The sequence below is a fragment of the Meleagris gallopavo genome, chromosome 9 (assembly GCF_905368555.1).
Source record: "Meleagris gallopavo chromosome 9, MGAL_WU_HG_1.1, whole genome shotgun sequence".
Lineage (NCBI taxonomy): Eukaryota > Metazoa > Chordata > Aves > Galliformes > Phasianidae > Meleagris > Meleagris gallopavo.
Window position 1 is genome coordinate 5,067,911 of NC_139412.1, and position 21,675 is coordinate 5,089,585.

General features: G+C 51.2%; 2 protein-coding genes across 12 annotated transcripts in view; both read right to left on the reverse strand.

Annotated features, from left to right (window-relative positions):
* The window catches only part of ATP11C (ATPase phospholipid transporting 11C (ATP11C blood group)), a 50,826-nt gene extending 38,860 nt beyond the window's left edge, over nucleotides 1-11,966 (reverse strand). For 3 of the 7 annotated variants that reach the window (XM_085230512.1, XM_085230509.1, XM_085230510.1), the window contains exon 1: nucleotides 9,332-9,412. In XM_085230512.1, coding sequence (XP_085086638.1) covers nucleotides 9,332-9,400 — 69 coding nt within the window. In that variant the 5' untranslated portion in view covers nucleotides 9,401-9,412. Of the gene's footprint in view, nucleotides 1-1,219; nucleotides 1,289-1,924; nucleotides 2,210-9,331; nucleotides 9,414-11,727 lie in introns of those variants that run through there. The other 4 variants (XM_085230511.1, XM_010715223.2, XM_010715225.4 and 1 more) reach the window with 4 other exon arrangements.
* Nucleotides 11,967-16,395: 4,429 nt separating this feature from the next.
* On the reverse strand, nucleotides 16,396-21,496 carry ARL13A (ARF like GTPase 13A). 5 transcript variants are annotated; one of them, XM_085230925.1, is made up of 9 exons: nucleotides 20,460-21,496; nucleotides 19,693-19,763; nucleotides 19,135-19,384; nucleotides 18,922-19,027; nucleotides 18,687-18,844; nucleotides 18,512-18,605; nucleotides 18,227-18,434; nucleotides 17,799-17,900; nucleotides 16,396-17,548 (listed from the first exon to the last, which is right to left on the reverse strand). In XM_085230925.1, exons 1-9 carry the CDS (start codon nucleotides 20,516-20,518, stop codon nucleotides 17,472-17,474), a joined length of 1,125 nt encoding a protein of 374 aa, XP_085087051.1. In that variant the 5' UTR covers nucleotides 20,519-21,496; the 3' UTR covers nucleotides 16,396-17,471. The 5 variants fall into 5 exon arrangements, 2 of the variants coding, with proteins under 2 accessions (XP_085087051.1, XP_085087050.1); XR_014885060.1 differs by having other exon boundaries at nucleotides 17,504-17,548; nucleotides 17,799-18,434; XR_014885061.1 differs by lacking the exon at nucleotides 20,460-21,496 and adding an exon at nucleotides 19,939-19,987 and having other exon boundaries at nucleotides 17,504-17,548; nucleotides 17,799-18,434.
* Between the last annotated feature and the right edge of the window lie 179 nt (nucleotides 21,497-21,675).

A 21,675-nucleotide genomic window follows, 5' to 3' on the forward strand; every position in this document is an offset into this window, starting at 1 on the left:
CTTTAATTTACTTCCTTTTGCTCCAAACCTGGTAGTTTGAGCTATGGAAAAAGCCTGCTCTGACCAGAGCTGGAGGCGGTCGGCGCGGTCCTGTGTTGTGCATCCCAAGAGACATGAAGCACTATGGGGATGAAAAAGCCTAAGAGCTTTTCGGGTGCTTTTTTGCCTGTCCACAAATCATGTAGCACCATACTTTCCCAGCACATACACCACATCGGCAGTAATTACAGCTTCAGCTCAGCAGCAATTTGCAGAAAGTCAGGATCAGTTGTGATGCAGAACGCCTAACAGACCAAAGCCAGCAGCTACCAACTGGGAAAACCTTACTCAATTGCTGCTATTTTGTGGAAAGTATGCTGCTACTGTTCAAGCACAACCACTGCCCTCTGGAAGTTTTCAGGATCTCAGCTCTTCCCTCTGCCTTGCAGGAGCCAGGGTTACAAAACCCTCCTTCACATTGCAGCAGCATTTTTTTTTCTTTTTTTTTTTTTTTTTTTGGCAGACCAAAATAAAGTTCAACCAGCATGCTGCCGGCATCTCAAATTCAGTATCGCAGGAACACTCCAGAGCTGAGAACAGAAGAAGGATTTTGAACAAGAGCCCAAACGCTTTTACAGCGGTCACAAAGAAAATACAGCGAGGTCTTCCCTCCTCCAGACCTCTCCCCCTCCCCTCCCAGCTCACGCTGTGCACACACGTCTGCTTGCGGGCAGCTATTTTGGAAAGGCAGAGAGCTCTCCAGAGCACAGGCAGCGATTTGCTCTGGCAAAAATTAGCGAAAGAGCAAACTGGATAAAAATAAAAATAAAAAAGCTCAAAGATTGCAATTGTCAGTGCTTGCATCAGTCCAAACAGCTATAATTTGCTGGTTTTCTAGTTGTTTTCTAGTCCTTTCAAAGCCTCAGTTCTTCAGTTATAGAAACAACAACTAAAATCTAAATGCCATGGGACGCTTGGTGACATTTCTGTGACCCCATGCTCCCCCAGCCACCCGAACCAGCCCCAGCTCTGACTGCAGGAGAGCAGCCCCTGGGCAGCCAGGCACTCAGCCCCAGCTGCTGGGACCCTGCCTGTTTGCCCCTGCTTCTCCAAGTTAAGTTTTTCCTGTTCGCAGCAAGTTAACACTGTTGTCTTCTAGCCCTGCCCCTGCTTCTCTGTAGAGAAACATTTACAAGGAAGTAATGGGGAGGGGAAGAGGGGGAAGAGATAGAGATATCACCTGGTTCAGCCCTTGCTCCCAGGCAGAAGCAACTTCAGGTGCCCCAGACCCCATGCGCAGTATTCTCCTCCTCCAGGTCACTCCAGCAACCAGATTTATGCTCTGGGCTGCACATGCGGCTAGACCAGCTACTGGGAGCAGAGCAATTAGCCCGGCAAGAAAGAAAACCTCAACACGTGGCCTGTAATTGTTTATCCTCAGGAAATCCTTTTGGCTCCTGTTCCCGTCAGGCTGGGTAGCAGAGCTGCACAGTCAATCCAGCCCAGCACACGTTACCCATCCACAGCACCGGGATCCGACAGCCCGCGGGCAGAGCACAGCCAGCTGCACAACGTCAGGGGTTGGAAGCAGGGGGAAATCAGCTCATCCGTGGGAACTTAAGCCTTCTGGAGCGGAGGACTGAGCCAGGCTGCCTGCTGGGATGCTGGTGCACAAGGGATTTCAGCGTCACGGCCACGGAAGCAAGCAGGGTGCGAGCTGTATTGCTGTGTGCAGGAGAACTGGGCAGCATCCTGGCTGGGATATGGTCCCAGTGACTCATGGCACATGTAGCCCAGCCATTCCCATCCTGCTCGACCCCAAAGCCTCTTTCCATAAACAGGGAAAGGAAGAAGGGTGTTTCTGTCCCCACAACTATCAGGACAAGTTTCTTCATATGCACGACTTCCTCTCCCTGCATGTTTGATCTTCCCACCCTGCACTTACCGGAATTGTATCTGTTAAGTGAAAAGTCCCACTTCCATCCATTCAACTTCATTTGGAAGAAGCCACCCAGCAAAAAGGGCTGAAAATGAGGTGCTCCACAAAATTAGTTGGGCCAACAAATGCGCCCTCACTGAGCAAGCAATCATAGAAAAGGTGAGCTGGGAAGAAGGAAAGAGGGAGGGGGAAAGAAAAAAAAAAGGAAAAAAAAGTAATTCCCTTCAACTGAGTGAGAACAAACCCAGCATGCAGAACTCTGAGCCAGGAAAGCAGTGCTGCAGCTAAGGCTGATGCAGCCCGGCCGCCCGGCCCCGCAGGACGTTACATCACCGCCCAGCCCCACGGCTGTGCTTTGTTCCAGCCCCGGGGAGGAATTACATGGGAATCATCATCAAAGATGGCAGAGCTGCTCATGAAGTGGATTGTATTTCCCTCATTTAATTTCCTGGCAGTGAGATTTTTTTTTTCCCCTCCTTAAGCCAATTGAAACTCAGGCAACAAGCAGTACATGGCTTCACCATACGCTAGCAGCACTTAATTTTTATTACAGCTGAAAATAGCCTGGATCACAAGAGCTAAGAAATGCTTTAAATCATCTTGTCTTGCCTGTTGCACATCTTAGTCAGCTTTTACATATCCTGTACGGTGCAAGAAAAACAGAGTGCTCCTGCTATGCAGATCTGTGTCTCCCACAATATTTCAAACAAATTGTATCTATTAAGGAAGCACTGCCTGTCTTCCACTTTGCTAATGCCTCACAGAATTTTAGAACTGGTACACAGGATACTGGAAGATAAGGCCAGATAAGGCAACTGCTCACCAATTCTTTCAAGATACACAGCAGGAAATCACCAACCCTTCCAGATACAGCCCTAAAACAGCAAGATGAGGGCCACACCAAAGAGCCCTCCACTTAAATCCTGCAAATTTCAGCTGAGCCTACAACAAAGCACTGCTCACTCAAGGCTACAGAAGAGGCAGAACTGGAATCTTGTTGAAGTTTTGAGCAAAATAAAAACCGAGCCTCATTTGCTCCCCAAATACCCCACCAGGATAGTCTCCCAGGTGCTCAGCCTTGACTTCAGCTGCAGCAAAAAAAACCCAAAAAGCCCTTTACAAACAGCCATGGCAAAGATAAGCGCATTAACCTTCCATTAAGGAGAACAGAACAAATGTCTCTGACTACAAATGCTATCAATTACAGCTGAATGTCAAGGGTGGGCATGCTTTTAGAGTAAATCAGCTTCAGTTGAAATTCTACCTCAAAATGACCAAAGTTTTGGAAAAAAGAAATGACTGTAGTCAATGACATACAACAGGTGCTCAAAAAAGACATCCAAAGTTCCTTCAAATCACACATCAGTTACTGTATAATGAGCTAAAAAACCATGTATAGTATATTGGTTCTGCAGCATCCATGCTTCCTCAGCAGGAAGCACCCATACATAAGCCTGGCAAAGAAGGTGGCTGCTGTTGTGCAGGGCCAGCTCCCCCAGCTTACCTCTTCATTGCCTCACAACACGATGTGGCGAGCAACAGCACCGGTGAAAGCAGGGGGGAAAACCACACAAATCCAAACAAAACACGCAGAGCACTCATCCCATGCAGGCATGGACCAAGGAGCTCATCCCAAATCAGCTCTGATTAAACCTCTCAGAACGGACTACTCAATGGTAGCATGCAAACTGGGGCTTTGCTGCAGGTGTCATCTCTGGCAGTGAAAGGAGAGGAGGAAAAGCCTGGCCCAGGACCACTGCCTCTGTACCAGTCCCATCATGTATCAGTCCCATCATGTACCAGCTCCATCATATACCAGCTCCATCATATACCAGCTCCATCATATACCAGCTCCATCATATACCAGCTCCATCATATACCAGCTCCCTGCCACCATGAGGCACCTTGTGCCAGCCATTGGCACTGAGCTTCTTTGATTTTGGCTAAGTCCAAAAGAAACTCCACAAGCAAATGCATATCTTTATAAATATATTTAATGCACTTATATCTATATTTAATGCATCTAAATTTTAACGTACAAAGATTTTTTAAAAATGCATATATTTGCAATCATGAGGTGTTTTCTGCTTGATAAAGTGCTTGGTTAAGGCAAGTTTCATTTACAGCCTATGACTGCTGCAATACAAGATACAACAAAGCAAGAGAGTACAGAACATTTTGAAAGCAGATGTATTGCTATTGCAGCAACTTCACATCCAGGATAGTGAAAAGGAGATTTTAAATGCATATTGATGTTTTCCCCTTCCATTTGTGACAAAGCATCTTCAAGCAAAATTTCCAGCCAACTTTCTGGCCACAGTCTGGTGGAGTTGGCAGCCCTGAAGGTAAGATCTGAAATCCACAGGACCTGTCTGCCACAACCCCAACCATGTGCCCAAAGGATGAAAATACAGAGGCAATGCTGTAAGTGATGTCTTTTATCCTCCTCCTGTTGTTACAAAAGCTGTTCCCAAACACCTGCATCCCACTGGACTCCACTGGAAGTAAAGGGGTAAAGGCAGCATCCAAGGCTTTCACCACATGGACAAGCTGAGGACCACTTTCACCACATCCTCCCACCACTCAGCAGGAGGACAGATGCTGTAGGTCAAGATAAACTGTCCTGTGCAAACCAAAAAGCAACAAAACAAAAGCAAAGCACCTTCCTGTAACTGCAGCAGGCATCAGCCTCATGCAGCACGGAGAAACTCAGGCACTGCACCAGGGCCAGGCAGACCAGCATTGCAGGGAAAGCATCACTTTGTAACCACAAATTGGTGACTGCAATCCATGTAACAGATCCACACACATCCTGGAGCCTTACGTACTGCAAAAACCAAAGTACTAGCTAACTAGATCCAGTATTCACAGATTACAGCCAGTGAATAACCTGGTGGTCAGATGCCAGAAAAGCCAAAATAATTCAGCAAACTGCAGTGCAGTGGTTAAGGAGAGCAGCTGGGCTGCACTGTGTTAGTAATGCCATCCTGCAGATAGCGTGCAAAGAACCACAGGAAAGCAAAACTGCAACAGAGAGGATATCATGGAGTATCGCTGTGAATGGCATTAGAGCAGCTGGTCACAGACAGTCCTCCTCAGTGAGGCCCAACCTCAAGCACTGTGCTTAGTTTGGGCCTCTCGCTATAAAAAGGATTTTTTGTTGCTGAAGGATTCAGAGAAGAGCAACAAAGCCGGTGATGAGACTGGAAAACAAGAGTTATGAGGTACAGTTGAGAGAACTGGGGCTGCTCAGCCTGAGGAGAGGCCTTTGTGCCCTCTGTAAGCACCAGCTAAGATGCAGTCAATGATTTTCCTGAGGTGACAACTGATAGGACACAAGGAAATAGCCTCAAGTTGCACGGGGAGGTACACAAAGGCTATCAGGAAGAATTTCTTCATGGAGGTGGGTGAGAGTAGTACTCAGGGATGTGATTTGGTTGCAGACTGCAGCGTTAGGTGATGGTTAGACCTGGTGATCCCATAGGTCTTTTCCAAACTAAATGGTTCTATGATATCATTACTACCAGAAGTGGCTTACGATTACCAACTGTGAACTTACTGCTCACCTTCCCATCAGCAGGACACACCTCCTGATGGGCATGGTGTCCTCATGGTTAAGATGAAGGTGAGCAGGCCCGTCCCACCAATGCACAGCTCACACAGCGCTCACTACTGACACAACTGCAACGGTGTGAAAGGCCCCAGCAATAACCCTCAGCCTCAGTGGGCACAGAACCTCAAGGCTGGGGTGCCCACAGCCCTGCAATCTCTTGGTTATTAAAACAGGGGCACAAAGAAGACAGTCTGCTCATCAGAGATAAGAGGAGCAGAGGTTGCAGTTCTCCCAGCTTTCCTGTGGTGACATTTAATTATTTGCAGAGATCAAAGCCCAGATGTCCAGATCCAAGTCCACTGGCTGGGCAGAGAACACGCAGGTAAAGTCCAAAACTTGTGTGCTCTCAGTGAGCCACAGCACTGGCAAAACCTGCCAGGCAAAAACCAGCCTGTGGACCTGATCCCAGTAGTGGACCTCAGCTATCACGGAAATTCTTCTGACATGAAGTACCAGGAGAAGCAGCTTTCAGTGCAAGGTCTCACATAATGTATTTTGCAAGCTCGAGCTGTGCCAGCACACTGGCAACTACTGACTGCCCTAGAGCAGGGCTCAGTGGGGGACTCTGGTGGGCACTTTCCAGCAGAAGGCCATGAAAGGAACAGCCAAGCATGGAGATGGGCACAGGCAGAGCTCCCAGCACTGGCACCCACTCCCTAAACACAATTAAAATACAGAAACTCCCTTGGAAAATCCCCTGACATGATATTTCCTGGGAAAAACAAGTTGCTTAAGAACACACTCCATCACCGCAATTCCAAGTTTCTTGGAAGACACAAACCCACCCTTCCTAGATAACACGCCCCAAGCACTTCCTCCTCTCTGTAAAAGGATAAAGTCTTCCAACTGCATGCAGTCCACCAGCACCAAGGAACAAACTGCCAAAGGCAGGCTGCTCTCAGCCACGAGCCTTAGCAAGTGAGACCCTTGGCAGAAAAACGCTCACAGCAATTCAGCACCTATGGCTGAAAAACATCATCACTGTCTGAGCAGACACCTGTTTCACAGTGAAGGTTTCTTCTGGTTGAGACTCTGATTATCTTCTCAGCAAGCTTTGCTTTTCCTCAAGACAGCAATTTCAAAAACCTCCCCAGCAGAGAGGATACAAACAGTTACAGACAGAAAGCAGCAGCTTTAACCAAAAAGAAAAGCGCATAAACCAAGGGCAACAGGATTACATTAAAGACAAGTCCGAAAACCCTGCTATTAATAGAGGGCCTGTTTGCTTTTATAGTTTCCACTGTTAAAAGCAAATTGCTACGCTTGCAGTTGCAATTGAGCAACAAGCCAAACTCTAAACTTCGCCCGTACAATGCAGCAGATCATCATTATTCTCAGCAAAATACAACTGGAGTCAGAAAGGGTTTCAAGTGAAGAATAAAATGCAACCCCTGCACATATCTAATTCTCAGAGGAAGTTTCTAAACACAGAGGGTTTAATTGGCAGCATCGCTTTAACTCTGACCAGTGCTTTCCAGCTCCTCCTTGCAGCAGTTTTAAACCTCTCCAAACTTGAGCTGCACACATGAACATTTCACTTGCCTGAGGCTGGGTTTTTGTTTGATTTTATTTATTTTTAGCCAAACGGTTGAGCTGTTTCTGGGAAAAAAAAAGCTCCGGGTAGGAGAATGTTCTGCAACTTTGAAGAAAAACAGTTACAGTTGAGAAACAGATTTTTTTTCAGGGTATGGGCTTTGATAAGAGACTGGGCTGTTCAAAGGAGCATGTTGGAGCTGGCAGGCACAGACCAAAACCCACGGTGCTCTTGGGGTTAGGAGGCTGCTCGCAGCTCATGCACTTGGGGAAGGGCAGGGCCACTCGGGGCTGCTCCCTAGGTATTCACAAGCACGTTCCTAGCACCATTCCTTATGGAACAAAGTCCCACCTTGTATTACAGAACAACAGATTCAACAGCAAAAAGTATCATGACCAGCAGTCAGGAAAAAGGAGAATCACTCCTTGACCAAACAGGGGGTCTGCACCATGGAAAAACAAACAGGCAACAGCCCAGTACCACACTGTCCTGCGTGCAAGAGGCTGCTCTGCACCTGCCCCACTGCTCTTGTTCCTTATTTCTAGCTTCCTGATCCTGTCTCCTCTGCAGTAACACATAATCTGCACTGCAGCTGCTATCAGCAGAACTTGGTCTGACTGTGGCAAACAGCGTTATCACGCTAAGGACTGTACAAAACAAATTCCAGCAACAATGCTTTTATTCATGAGAAGTTAAAGCTGCTTCATTTAAATCCATGCTCTCTTGAAGCATGAGATTCAGCCGAGCAGAACAGCCACCCGGAGTCACGGACACCCCGCAGTGCTGCATGCCCAGACCCAGCCTGTGCTGCCCGTGGCTTTTTTGTCACTTTAAGGAGAGTAAAATGCTCGAGTTGCCAGTAAGGCACAAGGTATCTGACACGCAGCCTCGCTCTCAAGATGCTAGCATGGCTGGACTGGGGAAAAAGTGGTTCTTGACACTTCCTCCTCCCACCTATGCTCCTTATGAGAATAGGAACTGCAATCACACACTAATGTTTGTTTCACACTGTTTAAAAAAAAAAAATTTGAAAGCAAGCATGAAAGAAAACAGATGTGTTCCATATCCCAAAATAGACAGTATTACACATTTGCTGCAAAAACTAGCGATGAGTGTAAATGAGCACCCTCCACCACACACACTCCCGTGCAGTTCTTGCTCCTGCACTCTGCCCAGCCAGGCATGGGCATCTTGCTGTTGCGGTCCCTTCCCTCCTCACCTCCTTGTGGTCCACCACATTGCATGGGGAATTTTATTTTTCTTTCTGCCATTGGAGTGCATCTCTGTGGAGGATAGCTTTCCTGTGGAGTATGAGATTAGACCGGCCCCAGGAGGGGCAGTGAGCAGCACCCACTGCCTGCCCCTTCTCCCCGCTGCAGGAGCCCCAGGCTTCTCAGGCAGGATCTGATCTGCCTGTCAACCTCCGGCACACACCTCTAGAGTCAACACATGCCTTTTCCCAGGCCTTTCTTCTGTCTTTGCTCCTCCCCAGAGGACAGGGAGGCCAGGCAGCTATGGCTTAGGTGACACAAGGGATCAAAATGCTCTGATCACAGAGATTTATGCCCTGGGGAAGGTGGAGGGAGCATCAAAGCATTAGGTTGGTGGGGCAGGGCAGAAGGAATGCACCCAGGCAGCCCCCACCCAAGCCTTATAACACCAGTCTTCCTCTGCACAGGGTTTTGGGGCAAACCATGTAAGATGACCTTCAAAACACAAAGGGGCATTGTACAACCACCTTGCCCAAAGCAAACGTCACATTTCTTGCCAGGCACTGCTTGTGTGCATGGGAACTTCCATCTGCAGAGACGGGACCCAGCACCTGGGTGCTCCAGGAAGGGATTCTGAAAGTAAATTTGCAATCGTTTGCACAAGGGAAAAAGCCCTCCCCTGTCATGGGCTTAATACAAGCAGCAAGCAAATCTCACTCTGGAGGATTGGGAGAGCAGGCGGTGAGGCACTGCCAAACTGCTTGGGTCACTAGCTGGCAGCCACAGGTAGCACAGGAACCAGCTCTGCACGCCTGTCCTTTGTCACCCCACTTTGTGGCAGTACACATACAGTTTCATAATTAAATAAAATGAGCCACAGATGGGAAACCTCTACATTAAAGCAGCACGAAGCACACAAATGACAAGTAACAGCCTGCTACAGAGACTGCACAATGCCAACCTAGTCTGCTCTTGTTACTGTCCAGAAAGACACCAAGCAGCTGAGCCCAGAGCATTGCACAAGGGACATGCAGAGGACAGGCTGCCTTCCTGACCTGTGGGCTATTGGCATCCACGTGGCACTGACAGCAGTGAAGGTGAGGAGGAAGCAGGTGAGACATCATCACCAAGGCAGACCTGCAGGAAGACACTGGCATCACAGAACTGATTTGGCCAAGGCAGAAGCAATGCAAACCCACTGAAGAGATGTCATGTTCCCCAACTTCAAGTCAATGCTATGAGATCAAACAGCTCACCAGCATCCAGTGCTTACTGACATCACCACACAAGGGATGCAGTTTTAAATAAAAGCAAACAGGAAGAAGCCCAAAAAACAGCAGGACTGTGAGTAACTTATCTTTGTCAGTTCGTTGGTTCTTACAAAGCCTGAACCTGCACTCACCCCGCTGTACTGGCAGAGCTGCTAGCAGCTGCAATCCAGATCCCTGCCTGCCAGCCACAGCCGCTGTATCACAGCCTTGGCCCCGAGGTATGGCTGCGTGCACACTTCCGAAGAACCCAGAAAGGTAATTAAGTTAAAAAGCACATTATCTCCAATCCACAACATGAGGACTTGCCCTGTCAACCTCCAAGCACACTGGAGGGAGCTGCAGCTGCTGATGGAGTGCAGACCCCAACCTCTCACCACACACATTCTGAATGCTGTTCCTGCCTTTCCACAAAAGGGATGCAAACAGAGTGAGACTAAAAATAAAACCCCCAATACCAAAATCCGCTTCCATAAGAGAATTGAAGTTATATTTCAAGTTGACAGTATCTCCTTAAAGTGGATTAATTGTGGCAATCCAATCCTGCTTCCCCACAGCGATCCCGGCGCAATGCTCATTTCAGCAGCAGGGATCTCACTGGTGTAAACCGAAGCTCAGAGCCCATTTGTTCCTGCAGGGAGCACAAGCCTGTGTCTTGTGAAATACACCTGAAAACAGTCCGGCATTTCTGAGCCTCTGGCAGAGGCCAGGCGGTGAAGCAGCAGCACCATTTGTCAGAGCAGCCTTGCGGGGACCTCAGCACAAGACAGTCTCCAGCCTTCCACCACTGCAGTGAGCTTCCTGCAGTGCCACAGCACAAGCACCTCAAAGCCCTGTGCAGCCCATACGGCCATAGGGCTGAGGGCAGCCCCATGTCTCCGAGCTGCCCAACGATGATGTGCAGCAGCAGCAGGAGCTGCTATCTGCCCCAGCCTGAGCTGGGCAATCTGTAGTGGCCTGATAGCAAGCAGGGAACACACAGAGCTGGGAGAAGCATTCAGCAACTGCTGTCCCAAGGGCGTAACAGAAAGCTCCTATTCCTTTTAACAGGAGGACAATGGAGCCAACCATGGATGATACTCATGGACCCCACAGTTATCTCAGTTCCCCAGCACTTGCTTACACAAAGCAGCCAACTAAAATCGGTTTTTAACAGAAATCCAGTGCTCTGTACTCGAACCACCTCTTGATGTGCATTGCAAGCCTCCAACAAGGAAGTGGTAGGAAGCATGCAGCACCAGGCAGGGCTGAGCCTCAGTAACTGGGGGTACTGCAATTACATCTGCTACACTCGTGCCTGGGGGTCATCAAGCCAGAGTCACAGTTGCTGCGTATGTTGCAAGGCCAAGCCAAAGGCTCCAACAGAAATGCAACCTAAAAGCACAAAAACAGTAGGATTAACCATCTTCACTCCTAGTGCAACTTAAAACAAGGAAAGTTCCTTATGCTGAAAGCCCGGAATAAACAGCTTGCTCAAAAACAGAAGTTAACACAGCAACGAAAATCATTCTTCAGCATTTCTCAGCCCTTGCAGCAGCTGAAGGCAGAGTGCATCGCCCTGGGGCCAACAGGGGCACACAGTGCACCCGTAACACGCAGCTGCCATTTGAACCCCAGCAGCTCTGCTGCGCAATCAGCAACACTGCTGAGCACGCAGAGGCTTCTGAAATGATGCAAAAGCCCTGGTTTTACACTTGCTGCGGAACAGGAAAAAGTGAGTAATTACAGAGTCCAGTCCAAGCCATGAGGTCACAGGGAAATCTCCAAAGTAGCTTATGTGGCACTGGGGAGGTTTTTAAGGTGTTACGTGGGGACAAGAATCACTGAGAAGAGCAGCGCTGAGCGTGCTGACAGCTGCTGGTACCTCCATCCTGCTGCTGGCTGCACGGGGCTGGTGTGTGCGTCCTGCAACGGGGAAATCCCTCTGTATCAACTTTTTAATTATTATTATTGGCGGGGCGGGGGTGTTCATTAAAAAAAAAATCCTAAGGAAGAAAAGGTTTCTGCTCTTGCAGCAAAGCCAGCGCCTTTTGGAGCCCCCGCAGCGCCAGCAGTGCCCGAAGGGGAGGCTCCAGGATGACGAGGGCCGCCCAGCAGCACGGCGCTCGGAGCCCCTCGGGAAGCGCGACCGAAACACGCGGAGACGCCGAGCTCCCCCCGCCCGGCCCCGGCCCCGCACTCACCAGGCGGCTCAGGCTGCGGCGGAGCATCGCGGCAGCGCCCGGCCCCGCCGCCCTCACCGCCGCATCGCCCGCCTCGCCGCGGCCCCCAGGCTGTCCCGCCGGCCGCGCACCATGCCCGCCGCGGGGCCCCGCCGGCCGGCCGGCTCTCCGGGCAGGGCTCCCGGCGCTGCGGGCCGCTCGGCTCGGCTGGCGGGCACTTCCCCCGCGCCCCCGCTCCCCGCTTTGTCCAGCACCGCCCGAGAGGCGGGCCCGCCGCGCCCGGGGCAGCCTGGGAGCTGTAGTGCGGGGCCCGCGGCGCGGCCTAAGGAGGGAGCCCCCAGCCTGCCCTCGCGCGGTCCTGACGCCGGTTCGCAGCGTCCTCGCGGGAGCCCCGCGAGCAGGAGTGCCGCCTGGCCCCAGCGGTGCGCAGCGCGGGCCCCGTGCTGCCCCCAGGCCGAAGCGTTTTCCCGCAGGCAGAGCGCAGCCCGGCGCGTTGCACCGAGAGCAGCGCTCTGAGCGTCCCCAGAGCGAGAAAACGCCGCTTTTTCTCTTAAAAGCAATAACAACACCCTGCCGGTTTGACTCGAGCTAAAAACCAGCCCCATTTTGCTAAGCGCAAACTTCGGGAGTTTTTACGAGTTTTTTTGTTTGTTTGTTTGTTTTACTCCTGGAGGCACCTTCCCATTATCCCAGGTGCAGCTGCGCTGTTGCCTTCCACACAAAAGCACAACCACAACAAAGGAAACAAGAAAACAATGTGAGGCAGATTAAAAAAAAAAAAAAAAACACTGTAAATAATGAATGGGAATTGTTAAACATCTTAATGTAACACCTAACCAGCTCTTCTGCTCAGCACGGAGCACGCCCAGCACCCCACACAGCAGTATTACACAGTGAGCTCCAGGCCTGGCAGTGCCAGCAGAAAGCAGCGGTTGTTGCACTCTGGTGTCACCGCAGCGGGTGCTGAGCAGATCAGTGACACCCAGGGAGCCACCAGCCTTTGGGACCAGTGACAGGAGCAGCAAAACTGCTGTCTCAGCACTGCCATCCCCGTACAGTGGAAGAACATCCCGCTAGGCCTTCCCACGCCATGAAGGAGCCTGTGGGATCCAATGCCTGTGCCAGCAGCCCCTGTCCGAAGGGATTCCCATTTAAGCAAGCTGCCCTCTCACCCTCCGAGGGGCGGCCAGCCCTCCTTGCTGCTCCCAGTGTTTCTTTGCAACGTTCTTTGCTTCTTCTGCCACCGCGCGGCCATGCAGGGGATGAGCCGCCTTAGGAAAAGGTGCCATGGGCTCCTCACGCGTTCGGGCTGCGTTATGGATTTTATACCAGTGGAGCGTGAAGTCGGTGGAGAAACACTGCTCAGCTTCTCTGCAAAGCCCATCCTACCTCCTGATGGCTACTGCTGCAAATACGCTGGGATGGCCTGCAGATTAACAAACCCGTGCAGACCCACTTAGGTGCTCATTTACCAACAGGGCACAGCCCTGTGGTCGACTTGCAGCTTGGGAAGCTGCTTGCATGAGCCAGGAGTACTCACTGCCAATCGCCACAGCACCTACCAGCTCTCAAAGCCATTTTTTTCTGCCCTGTGACTTGCTGAGATCCTCTCCCATCTGGGAAAGACATAATGAAAAGTTCAATTGGAGAGTGGCAGGGGGTGCTTTGGGGAGCAGAGGTGCCACGGGCTGGGATTTCTGCAACCTTCCTGGAAAAAGGGAAGGAAGCAGTCAGTTCAGTCTGTACTGCAACTGTACTGAGTTGACTCAGCAGCAGCATCCTGCAGTGTCAGTTGAGCAAGGGGATTTACACATGCTTTTTTTTTTTTTTTCCTCCTCCCTTCTTTCAAAGTCCATTTTAAATCAGTTCATCGCTCCACCAGCAGCTTTCCCTGCCAGAACACAGAGTGCTGCAAGCCTGTGCAGCAGATGTACCTTGCAAACTATAAAGCCTGGCAGAGTAAACAAATCAAAACATTGAAGGCCTGCAAAAATCAGCCCCAAAACCTCAGTTGTGCTGCACACAGAAGATGGGTTGGAAAGTCTTAGAGCACAGGTTGGGCAGCAAGAATCATCTACATCATCGGCTGTAGGTCAGGATCTGTGCTAGCAGCTTGCTAAACCCATCTGTGCTGAAATACAAATGCAGTTTAATAAGGTGTAAGTTCTTCCACAGACAAAACATGAGCCCTGATTGCTGCAGAAGTCTAAAATGAAGAATTTTGGTTAATAAATTAGCTCTTGATCTCATATCCAGCAGTATTCTATAGCTAAAGCCCTTCTAATTAATACATTGATAGGCTTCCTCAAGAGACACTTTCCTGTTAGACTGAAATAACGTATTCAAATACTCAGTGACTTACAGTGATTATTTATGAAGTAGAAAGACTATTAGTTTTAATTAACAGAATTTCCTTTTTTTTAAAAAAAAAAAAAAAGCAATAAAAGCTTTTTATTAGAGGAAAAACCATGGATTATATTTGGTACGTGGTGTAACAAATCTGTGCATCTCAGGCTCTTAGACACTCCTTTGTGCCTCAAAACAAATACGCCCATTAAATAAATTTGATTGTTTCCTTCCTCCCTCTGCCAGCAGCAGTGTCTCCAACAAGGCTCGTTTAACTTAGAAAGAGAAAGTTGCCATATTTTCTGGATTTCCAGCCCTTGTTACCTTCCCTTTCCCTGCAAACTTTTAATAGCCTCTTTCATAACAACCAGGAGAAGCTCAGGGAGTTACTCTCATCTAATTAAATCTGTTTTCTTCCCTAACGATGCTGCAGAGTACATGACAGCAAACAGGCTAACTCTCACCTTTAATGCAACACAACAGAGGATCCACAACCACAGCAGAAGCTCTCACACAGCACTGTGTCAGGCTGTTCGTCAGTCAGCTCCAGGCACAGCGCCGCTCACAGCCACTGAGAACCACGGAAGGGATTGATGGGCTGCCCCATGCTGCATGCCAGCGTGTCTCAGCTCAATGTACTGAATGAGCTCATGGAAATAGGCCCTGGTAGGCTCACTCAGGGGAAAGGAGGGGACAAAAACAAAAACAAAAAAAACAGAAGTAGCATTTCCCCACAGTTCCTTTTTATGACTGAGCCAGAAGCAGTCAGAACAGCAGGCTGGCACCCAGCCCACATGACAGTCAGAGGGCAAGAACTCCAAGTGGAAGGAAGTTTACTTTATATATATCTCAAGCCCTAAGCCCTCCTACTCTGGGCTTTTATCCACCCAAACATCCATTCTGACATTTCACATCCATTCACCTTATTTGTGTGTACTTAGGTGCATACACATAGCAAATCACTTTCTTCCACAGAACAGCTTGAGGAAAAGCCACACACCTTGCCTATGTCTGTGATACATGTAGCCGTATCCCAAGGAATTAATCCAATCAAAAATAGACAGGCCATCATACAGGGGCTGGTCAAGTCTTCATCAGCACAGCTGCCCTAGAACAGAAGTTTCTTTCTTAAGTTATATTCTTATTTTTGACTTTTAAGTCTGGCTTGGAAAGAAGGCAGCTATATAGGCAGGGTCTCCACCAGCTCCCAGCCTCCATCCCCAGAGAAACCCCAGTGCTTGTCCTCTCTCCATGCACACCCTAAAAGCCATAGCTGGCCCTGTGCTGAGCATTAAAAGAATGCTGGTGGGAACAAGCAGCACCTGCAGGTAACCTGTGAGGTGGGATCCCTGACATTCACCTGGCAAAGAACTCATTAGCTACAATCAGTCACACTTGCTCTGAATTGTTTTTGCAACAGTAAAACAGGCTCCAGAATGAACGTCTGGGAGGTTTTCTCACAGATCATCTTCTGGTTCATTATTCTGTTGCTTGGAGTTAAGGAGGGTCTCTGGATGTGAAAGATTGAAGTGATGCTGAGACCACTGCTTTGTATGCTGTTCTGTTTGTACACCCCTGGAAAGGCTTGCTTAGGGGAAAAACTAGACCATTAAGTTTTTATTTATAAAATGCAATTACAGATGTACAGCAGGAGTGATTCTCACACATCCTCCCACCATAGGAGGGCCTCCTGCCCTATCCACACCCATGGGACAAATCAGTTCTCAATGTTTCCTTCCCTACAAGCACTCACTGAAACTTCTCATCAGCTCCTGGTGCATTACAAACCACCACTGATTGTTGCAAAGCTCAGACAAAGGCAGCCTCTGTTCCTTTGCCTTTCAGCAGGCAGTGCCATTGAGGACACCTTCCAAAGGATCCCTCCTTTGCCATTTATTCAGCTGGTCAGGGGCGGTAACTTGAAAAGGAGGAGGAGAGCAATGGAAAAAGCTCTGTGTACCTCTCTGCATGCCTTGCTACGCACTCCTGTTACAGCAGCTGCTTCTCATGCGCTGCAGGAACAGTCCAGCCCATTACTTGGTGGCACAGAGCAGCTCTTAACCAATACGTTTGGATTTATCCGTTGGTGGGTTGATCAAATAGGCTTTCAGGATCTCATTTCTGAGTATTATCTAATTCTGAAATAGAGTGTTTTTAACATAGAGCTCTTTCTGCTTAGCTTCTAAAGAAGAGAAAAGCTATATCCTCAGTTAGCACAGGTCAGACTTGTCTGCTGGCTTGTGGGATTAGCTGCTCTGCAGCCACTGACACACTGGTTCTGAGATACGTCTGAGCTGTCACTACCCATCTCCACACAGAAGCACCCAAAATTCAAACCCTACAACCAATTGTCCAAATGCTCCTTGCACTCCATCAGCTTGGAGGCACAGCCATTGGGCAGCCTGTGCCAGCACTCTGCCATCCAGCCTGCTTCTGGTATACATGGCAGCAGTAGAGGATTTCTTTCTTTCAAAAAGCTGCACATCTTCCTGCAGAAGGGGGAGAAGGAAAAAAAGAAAAGAAAAAAGAAAAAGAGGAAAAAAAAAAAGAAGAAGAAGAGAATAGAAGAGGGTTGTACTGCATTTATTGTTTTATTTCCCTGCACGCCCGGGGCAGCAGGGGGAGCTGCCGGCCCTCCCGACCCGGCCCTCGTCTCGTCCCCAGGCCGGCTGGGCAGTGGGACCGGCTCACTGCAAGCACAGGCTGGGCTTAAGCTGCTGCAGTTCATCACCGTAGGCGCTGGCAATCGAATCTAATAATTTCACAGCACACCAGCGAGGCGGAGTAGCCAGAGTTGTTCTTTTCCCCTTTTTAGCCCAGCTGAGGGTTTAGTGGTTTTTCTTGCCCTGCACAGGGCAGGCAGTGTCCAGGAATTGAGAGCTGTGGATGGGTTGTGTTAGGTGCAGATGGTTGTGTCGGGATGCAGATGCTGCTCTGTGCCCTGGCTCAGGCTGGAGCTGGGCATGGCTCTGCCCATCTGACCTCACCAGCTGGAAGCTCAGCGTGTCCAGGCAGCAGGCGGGGGCTGGATGAGTGGCCGAGTTAGCCCTTGACCCACGAACACGGCTCCGCCAGGGTTTGTGTCAGTTCAAGAAATGGGCTTTTCCCATGGGATATTTGCTCCGAGCTTCCTCTCTCTTCTACAGACTCAGCAGGGTTCAGGGCAAGTCTTACACAGAATACTAACACAGGGTCAGAAAGTGCCGTCTGTTTCCTTTTCAGGCTGTTTGCAACCCGGCTGCCAAAGAGGCTTTTTACAACGGGACTTCTGGCTTGCTCCTGCAGATCCTGATTTTCAAGTCACGCAGAGGACAACAGTGCTGCTGTTCCTGCCCCAGGACTGCCAGCCCTGGCCAAACAGCCCAGGAGCCCTGCACTAGCTGCAAGAGCATGCATGCCCTAGGACTCGCCTGTCCTGCTCAGGGAGCGATGGCAGACGGCTGCTTCCTCTGCTCCTGCCGCATCTTCAGAGCCAGCATTGCCCGGCGGTACAGGTCTGGGGGAGGAAGGAAATCGGGCACTAACCAGAGACTGAGCCTGGCACTGTGCACTTGGGCTCCCTGGCTGCATCCTACCCAAAGGCAGCAACCACAGCACCCACCTTCCCAGCATTTTGCCCTGCCTGTACCTGTGCCCCCTCACCAGGTACTATGTGCCCAAGTGCTCCCAAGCAGCTCAAACCCTGCTGCCAACAGAATGGGACCCCTTGATGCTTTTGGGCAAAGTCAATCCTGGGAAATACCAACCAAAGGTACTTGAGACCTCCTCCTGCTGCTGCTCCATGACAGGCTCCTGTGATTTGATTTTATTCTTGATTTTTTTCTTCTTTTTCTTTTTCATGCCCTGTGCTGGATAGAGAAATACAAAATTTAAGGCATCACCTTTGGGCAAGGGTGCTGGTGTCACCAACCCAGCTCGGAGGACTGCTGCTGGCAGGTCTGCAGCCCTCCATCACCTCTGTGCATCAGACATGTCTCTCCTCATTCCCATCCAGACTGATGCCATCTGCTCTGCGCCCCAGCTGACCTGTAAGCAGAGCTAAGGAAGATCCCAGGGACCGCTGGTCCAGCACAGCACCACGTGTATGGGTCCCCACAGCCCCTCTTGGGGTGGCTTTGGGGATCCTGAGGTGCCTGAGTAGGTAGTGCCAGCAGCTCCCATAGCCTCCTCTCACCTGAGTGGGGGGCAGCTGTCCCAGCAGGCACAGGTTCCTCCTGTCCGACCCTATTGGGGGCCAGCAATCCCCCAGCAGTGCTGGCTCGGCCATCAGCCCCTCCTGCTGCTCCTCCCTCTGGTTCTTCAGCTGGGTTCAGCTGCCCTGTGCCCTTCTTCCTCACCTTTACCTTCTTTTTCCTCTTCCCGGGGCCGTTTGTGCTCACCTTCTGACAGGGGAAAGAGGAGGAGAGGTGATGGGAGCTCCTCCATCTTCTGCTCCCTGCTGTGGCTGGGGGAATCTCACCTGGGGACTTGGGGAGAGGAGGCGGCGGGTGGGCTGTGGCTCCTTTATCTTCTCTGCACTGCAAGATTCATCTTCCCTTTGGGCCAGGGGGTCCCTGATGGGGTGAGAGCACAGCTGGGGTTAGGATGAACCCCATGCAGATAGGAGAATGGCACCCATGGAGCTGCACACCCACCTGCGTGCATGTGGGCGGCCATGGGCTGCTCTGGGTCCGGAGTCAGGTGATGGGGAGCAGGCAGTGGGGAGCTGCAGGGAGTGCTCAGCAGCAGCACGCAGGAGCCAGCGCAGTCCTTGCAGTGTGCTGCGGGCTGGGCCCACGGCTGCACATGGCTCCTGGAGGTGGAGAGGTTCAGTCAGCCCCCCTGGATGCACATGGAGGGGCTGTGGGCTCGGGGCAGCCCTGCACTCACAATGCGGCAGGGTGAGTGGTTCTCGTTGACGAGCTGCTGCAGTGCCAGGCGTTCGATCAGCTCACAGGGCAGCAATGCAGCCGCCACGTCCTGCTTGTTGGCCAGGCTGAGGCATAGGGAGAGGTGGTCAGTCCTGGAGCCATCTCACTATATGCTCCCAATCACTGCTGGGGTTCCCACTCCTCCCCACAACCCCGGACACTACAGCCTTACAGTAAGAGGGGCTTTCCAGAGACATCGGGGTGACTCAGGACGCGGCTCAGAGCCTTGCGAGCCTCCTCCATCCGTGCCAGGTCACTGGAGTCCAGCACGAAGAGCAGCCCGTCGGCTGCACCGTAGTGGCTGCGCCAGGCACTGCGGCAGCGCTGAGCTCCGGGCAGCTCCACCAGCGTCACCTCAAACCTGTTCACCCGCAGGCGGGTCTGGCCGGGCTGTGCTGCAGGCAGCACCTCGCTGGCCAGAGCTGTGTGTGGGGAGAGGGCTGTGGTGTGAGAGCAGCCCTTCCATGCATACATCCTGATCCCTGGCCACGTCCCCCCACTGACTTGCAGGATCCCCAAGGCACAGCCAACACTCTGTTCCCCAGAGCAGCAAGCTGATTTCTTTATTTCATGGAACATGACTGGCACAGCCCAGCCGAGAGGGATTTGTGGGGCGTTGCTGCTGGGATCCTGGGCATTGCATCACCTGCTGCAGCCCACAAGCACACTAGGCACAAGCAAGCACCACGCTCCCCGTGGGACCCTCCCCACAGAAGGCCATCCTCCCCACCTCTCATGATGTCCATGATGACGGAGCTCTTCCCTGAGTTGTCCAGCCCCACGACGAGCAGGGTCACTTTCCTGGGGGCAACACCAAGTACTGAGCATCAGGGCTCCATGTGAGCCACTGTCCTCAGCCATAATGCTGGCTGCCAGCTCTGGGGCCTCTGGGCGAGGGAACAGCTTTACTTTGGCCAGGAGAGTGGCAGGATGGTGCCTGGGGAGAGGGAGAGGGCAGAGCTACCAGCACCAGCACCTGGAGCATCCTGGCACTTTAACAGCAACTGTTTCCCATCATATGGGGCTGGGCAATGGTACAAACAGGGCAAAAACATTGTTACTTATGTGGGAGCAGTTAATGATTTTTCTTAGTGCTTTTCCGCATTGTAGCTAAACCAGAGATAGCAGGGACCTTCTCAGCTTTTGCCCAGACCCAAGAGATTTTTCCTGTTCCTCAACAGTAATGTTTGGTCTGCAGTAACACACTCCATCTGAGCATTTCCTCTTTGGTTTACATGTCAACAGCATGAGTCATTTTCACCTTAAACACAAACAAGAGCGTGCGTGGGCAGTGAGCTCCACCTCCAGCGTTGCAGCACCACATTGACACTATTGGGATGGAACCATAAACCCCCACATTGCAAACATCACCCACCTGCAGTGCTCCTCCCAAGGGTATTAAACCCAGCTCCATGGCACTGTGTCCCTTACCCTGCAAACTGGGAAGCCCCAGTGCAGCACCCCGTTGTCCCGCAGCTGAAAGCAGCATGGATTTACCTGACGGGCTCCTGCACGGCCTGCAGCCAGGTCCAGCAGTGTGAGAAGAGGTGGAACATGCTCTGCGCTGTGCTGTGGGCACCCGCAAACCCAGCAGCCCGGCCTGGCTCCACACTCTGTCCACCACAAACTCACTCCCCTTGCATCTCCTTTGCGTAGCACCTGCTTAAACCTAATCTGGATTTACATGATTTATTCCCTGCAGCCTCCCTAATCCACACAGGTCAGCCCAGGCTGCTACATGCTGCTCCTCCGTAATAGTTTGGAGGCTTCCAGAGCAGAATCAACACACAGCTGGGCAGTGCTTGGCTGGGAGCAGGGAGGTGGGGGGCTGTGAGAAGCACCCAATATTCTGCTGGAGGTATCAGGCTGCTCTGCACACCCATGGCTGCTCCTGGCCCCGTGGATGCCTGTGCACCTCCATGTGAGTTTGTTGCCTGAAGCAGATGAAGTCTTTGTGAGGATGGCACAGGGCTGGGCAATAGTGACAGTGGGGAGGAAGAGGACCAAGCTTCAGCTCCTTGATCTGCAGCCCTGCAGTGCTTATCTGGCTCCTCATGTTTCCCATTTCTTCTCACAGCCATGGCTGGTTCTCTGCAGGCAAAGACAGGCTGCACAGGGGGGTGTGAGACACAGCAGCTCAGTGCAGAACATGGAATTGAGAGAGATGAGGACATGAGATCTGCCAAAAGCCATGCCAGGAAGTATAGGTGCAGGTGGGATCCATGCTTCATTTCTCAGCATCAGCAGCCATACAGCAGCCATACCAAAGTGAGCTGGCAATGCACAGGTGATGCCAAGCATCCCGTAGCACTCACACACTGGGGCACTAGCATGGCTTTCCCTAGAAAACCCTGCAGTGGGGCACAACACATTGAGGCATGAGGGTGGGGCAATGCCTGGCCTCAGGTCAATGGCCCATGTGGGCAGACAGCTCACAGGGTTAATGATTGACAGAGGAAGTTTCCGTAGTCACACTGTGGCCAGGCACAGCCAACAGCAGTATTCAGGGCAATGGTGTGCCTGCATGCTCCATCTCTCTGGCAGCACCTCAGCCTGGCTGAGGTGAGCAGGTGGCACCCAGCGCTGTCACAAACACCGATTAAATGAGCAGTAGAATCTCATTTCTGGCTGCCAGCAAGCAGCCTGCTTCCTGACATCCACACCCTCACTGCCTCGCATGTGTGCTCATCACCTCCTCCTACATGCATGGTTG

Bases quoted from the DNA above. Each gene is read 5' to 3' on its own strand.
- ARL13A (XM_085230924.1), bottom strand. From the start codon at position 19,541: ATGTTCCATGAAATAAAGAAATCAGCTTGCTGCTCTGGGGAACAGAGT. The intron at 18,845-18,921 runs GTGAGTGCAGGG...CTCCACCTCCAG, and splicing joins ACCACTCACCCTGCCGCATT to GAGCCATGTGCAGCCGTGGG. The intron at 18,435-18,511 runs GTGAGATTCCCC...TTCCCCTGTCAG, and splicing joins TCCTCTCCCCAAGTCCCCAG to AAGGTGAGCACAAACGGCCC.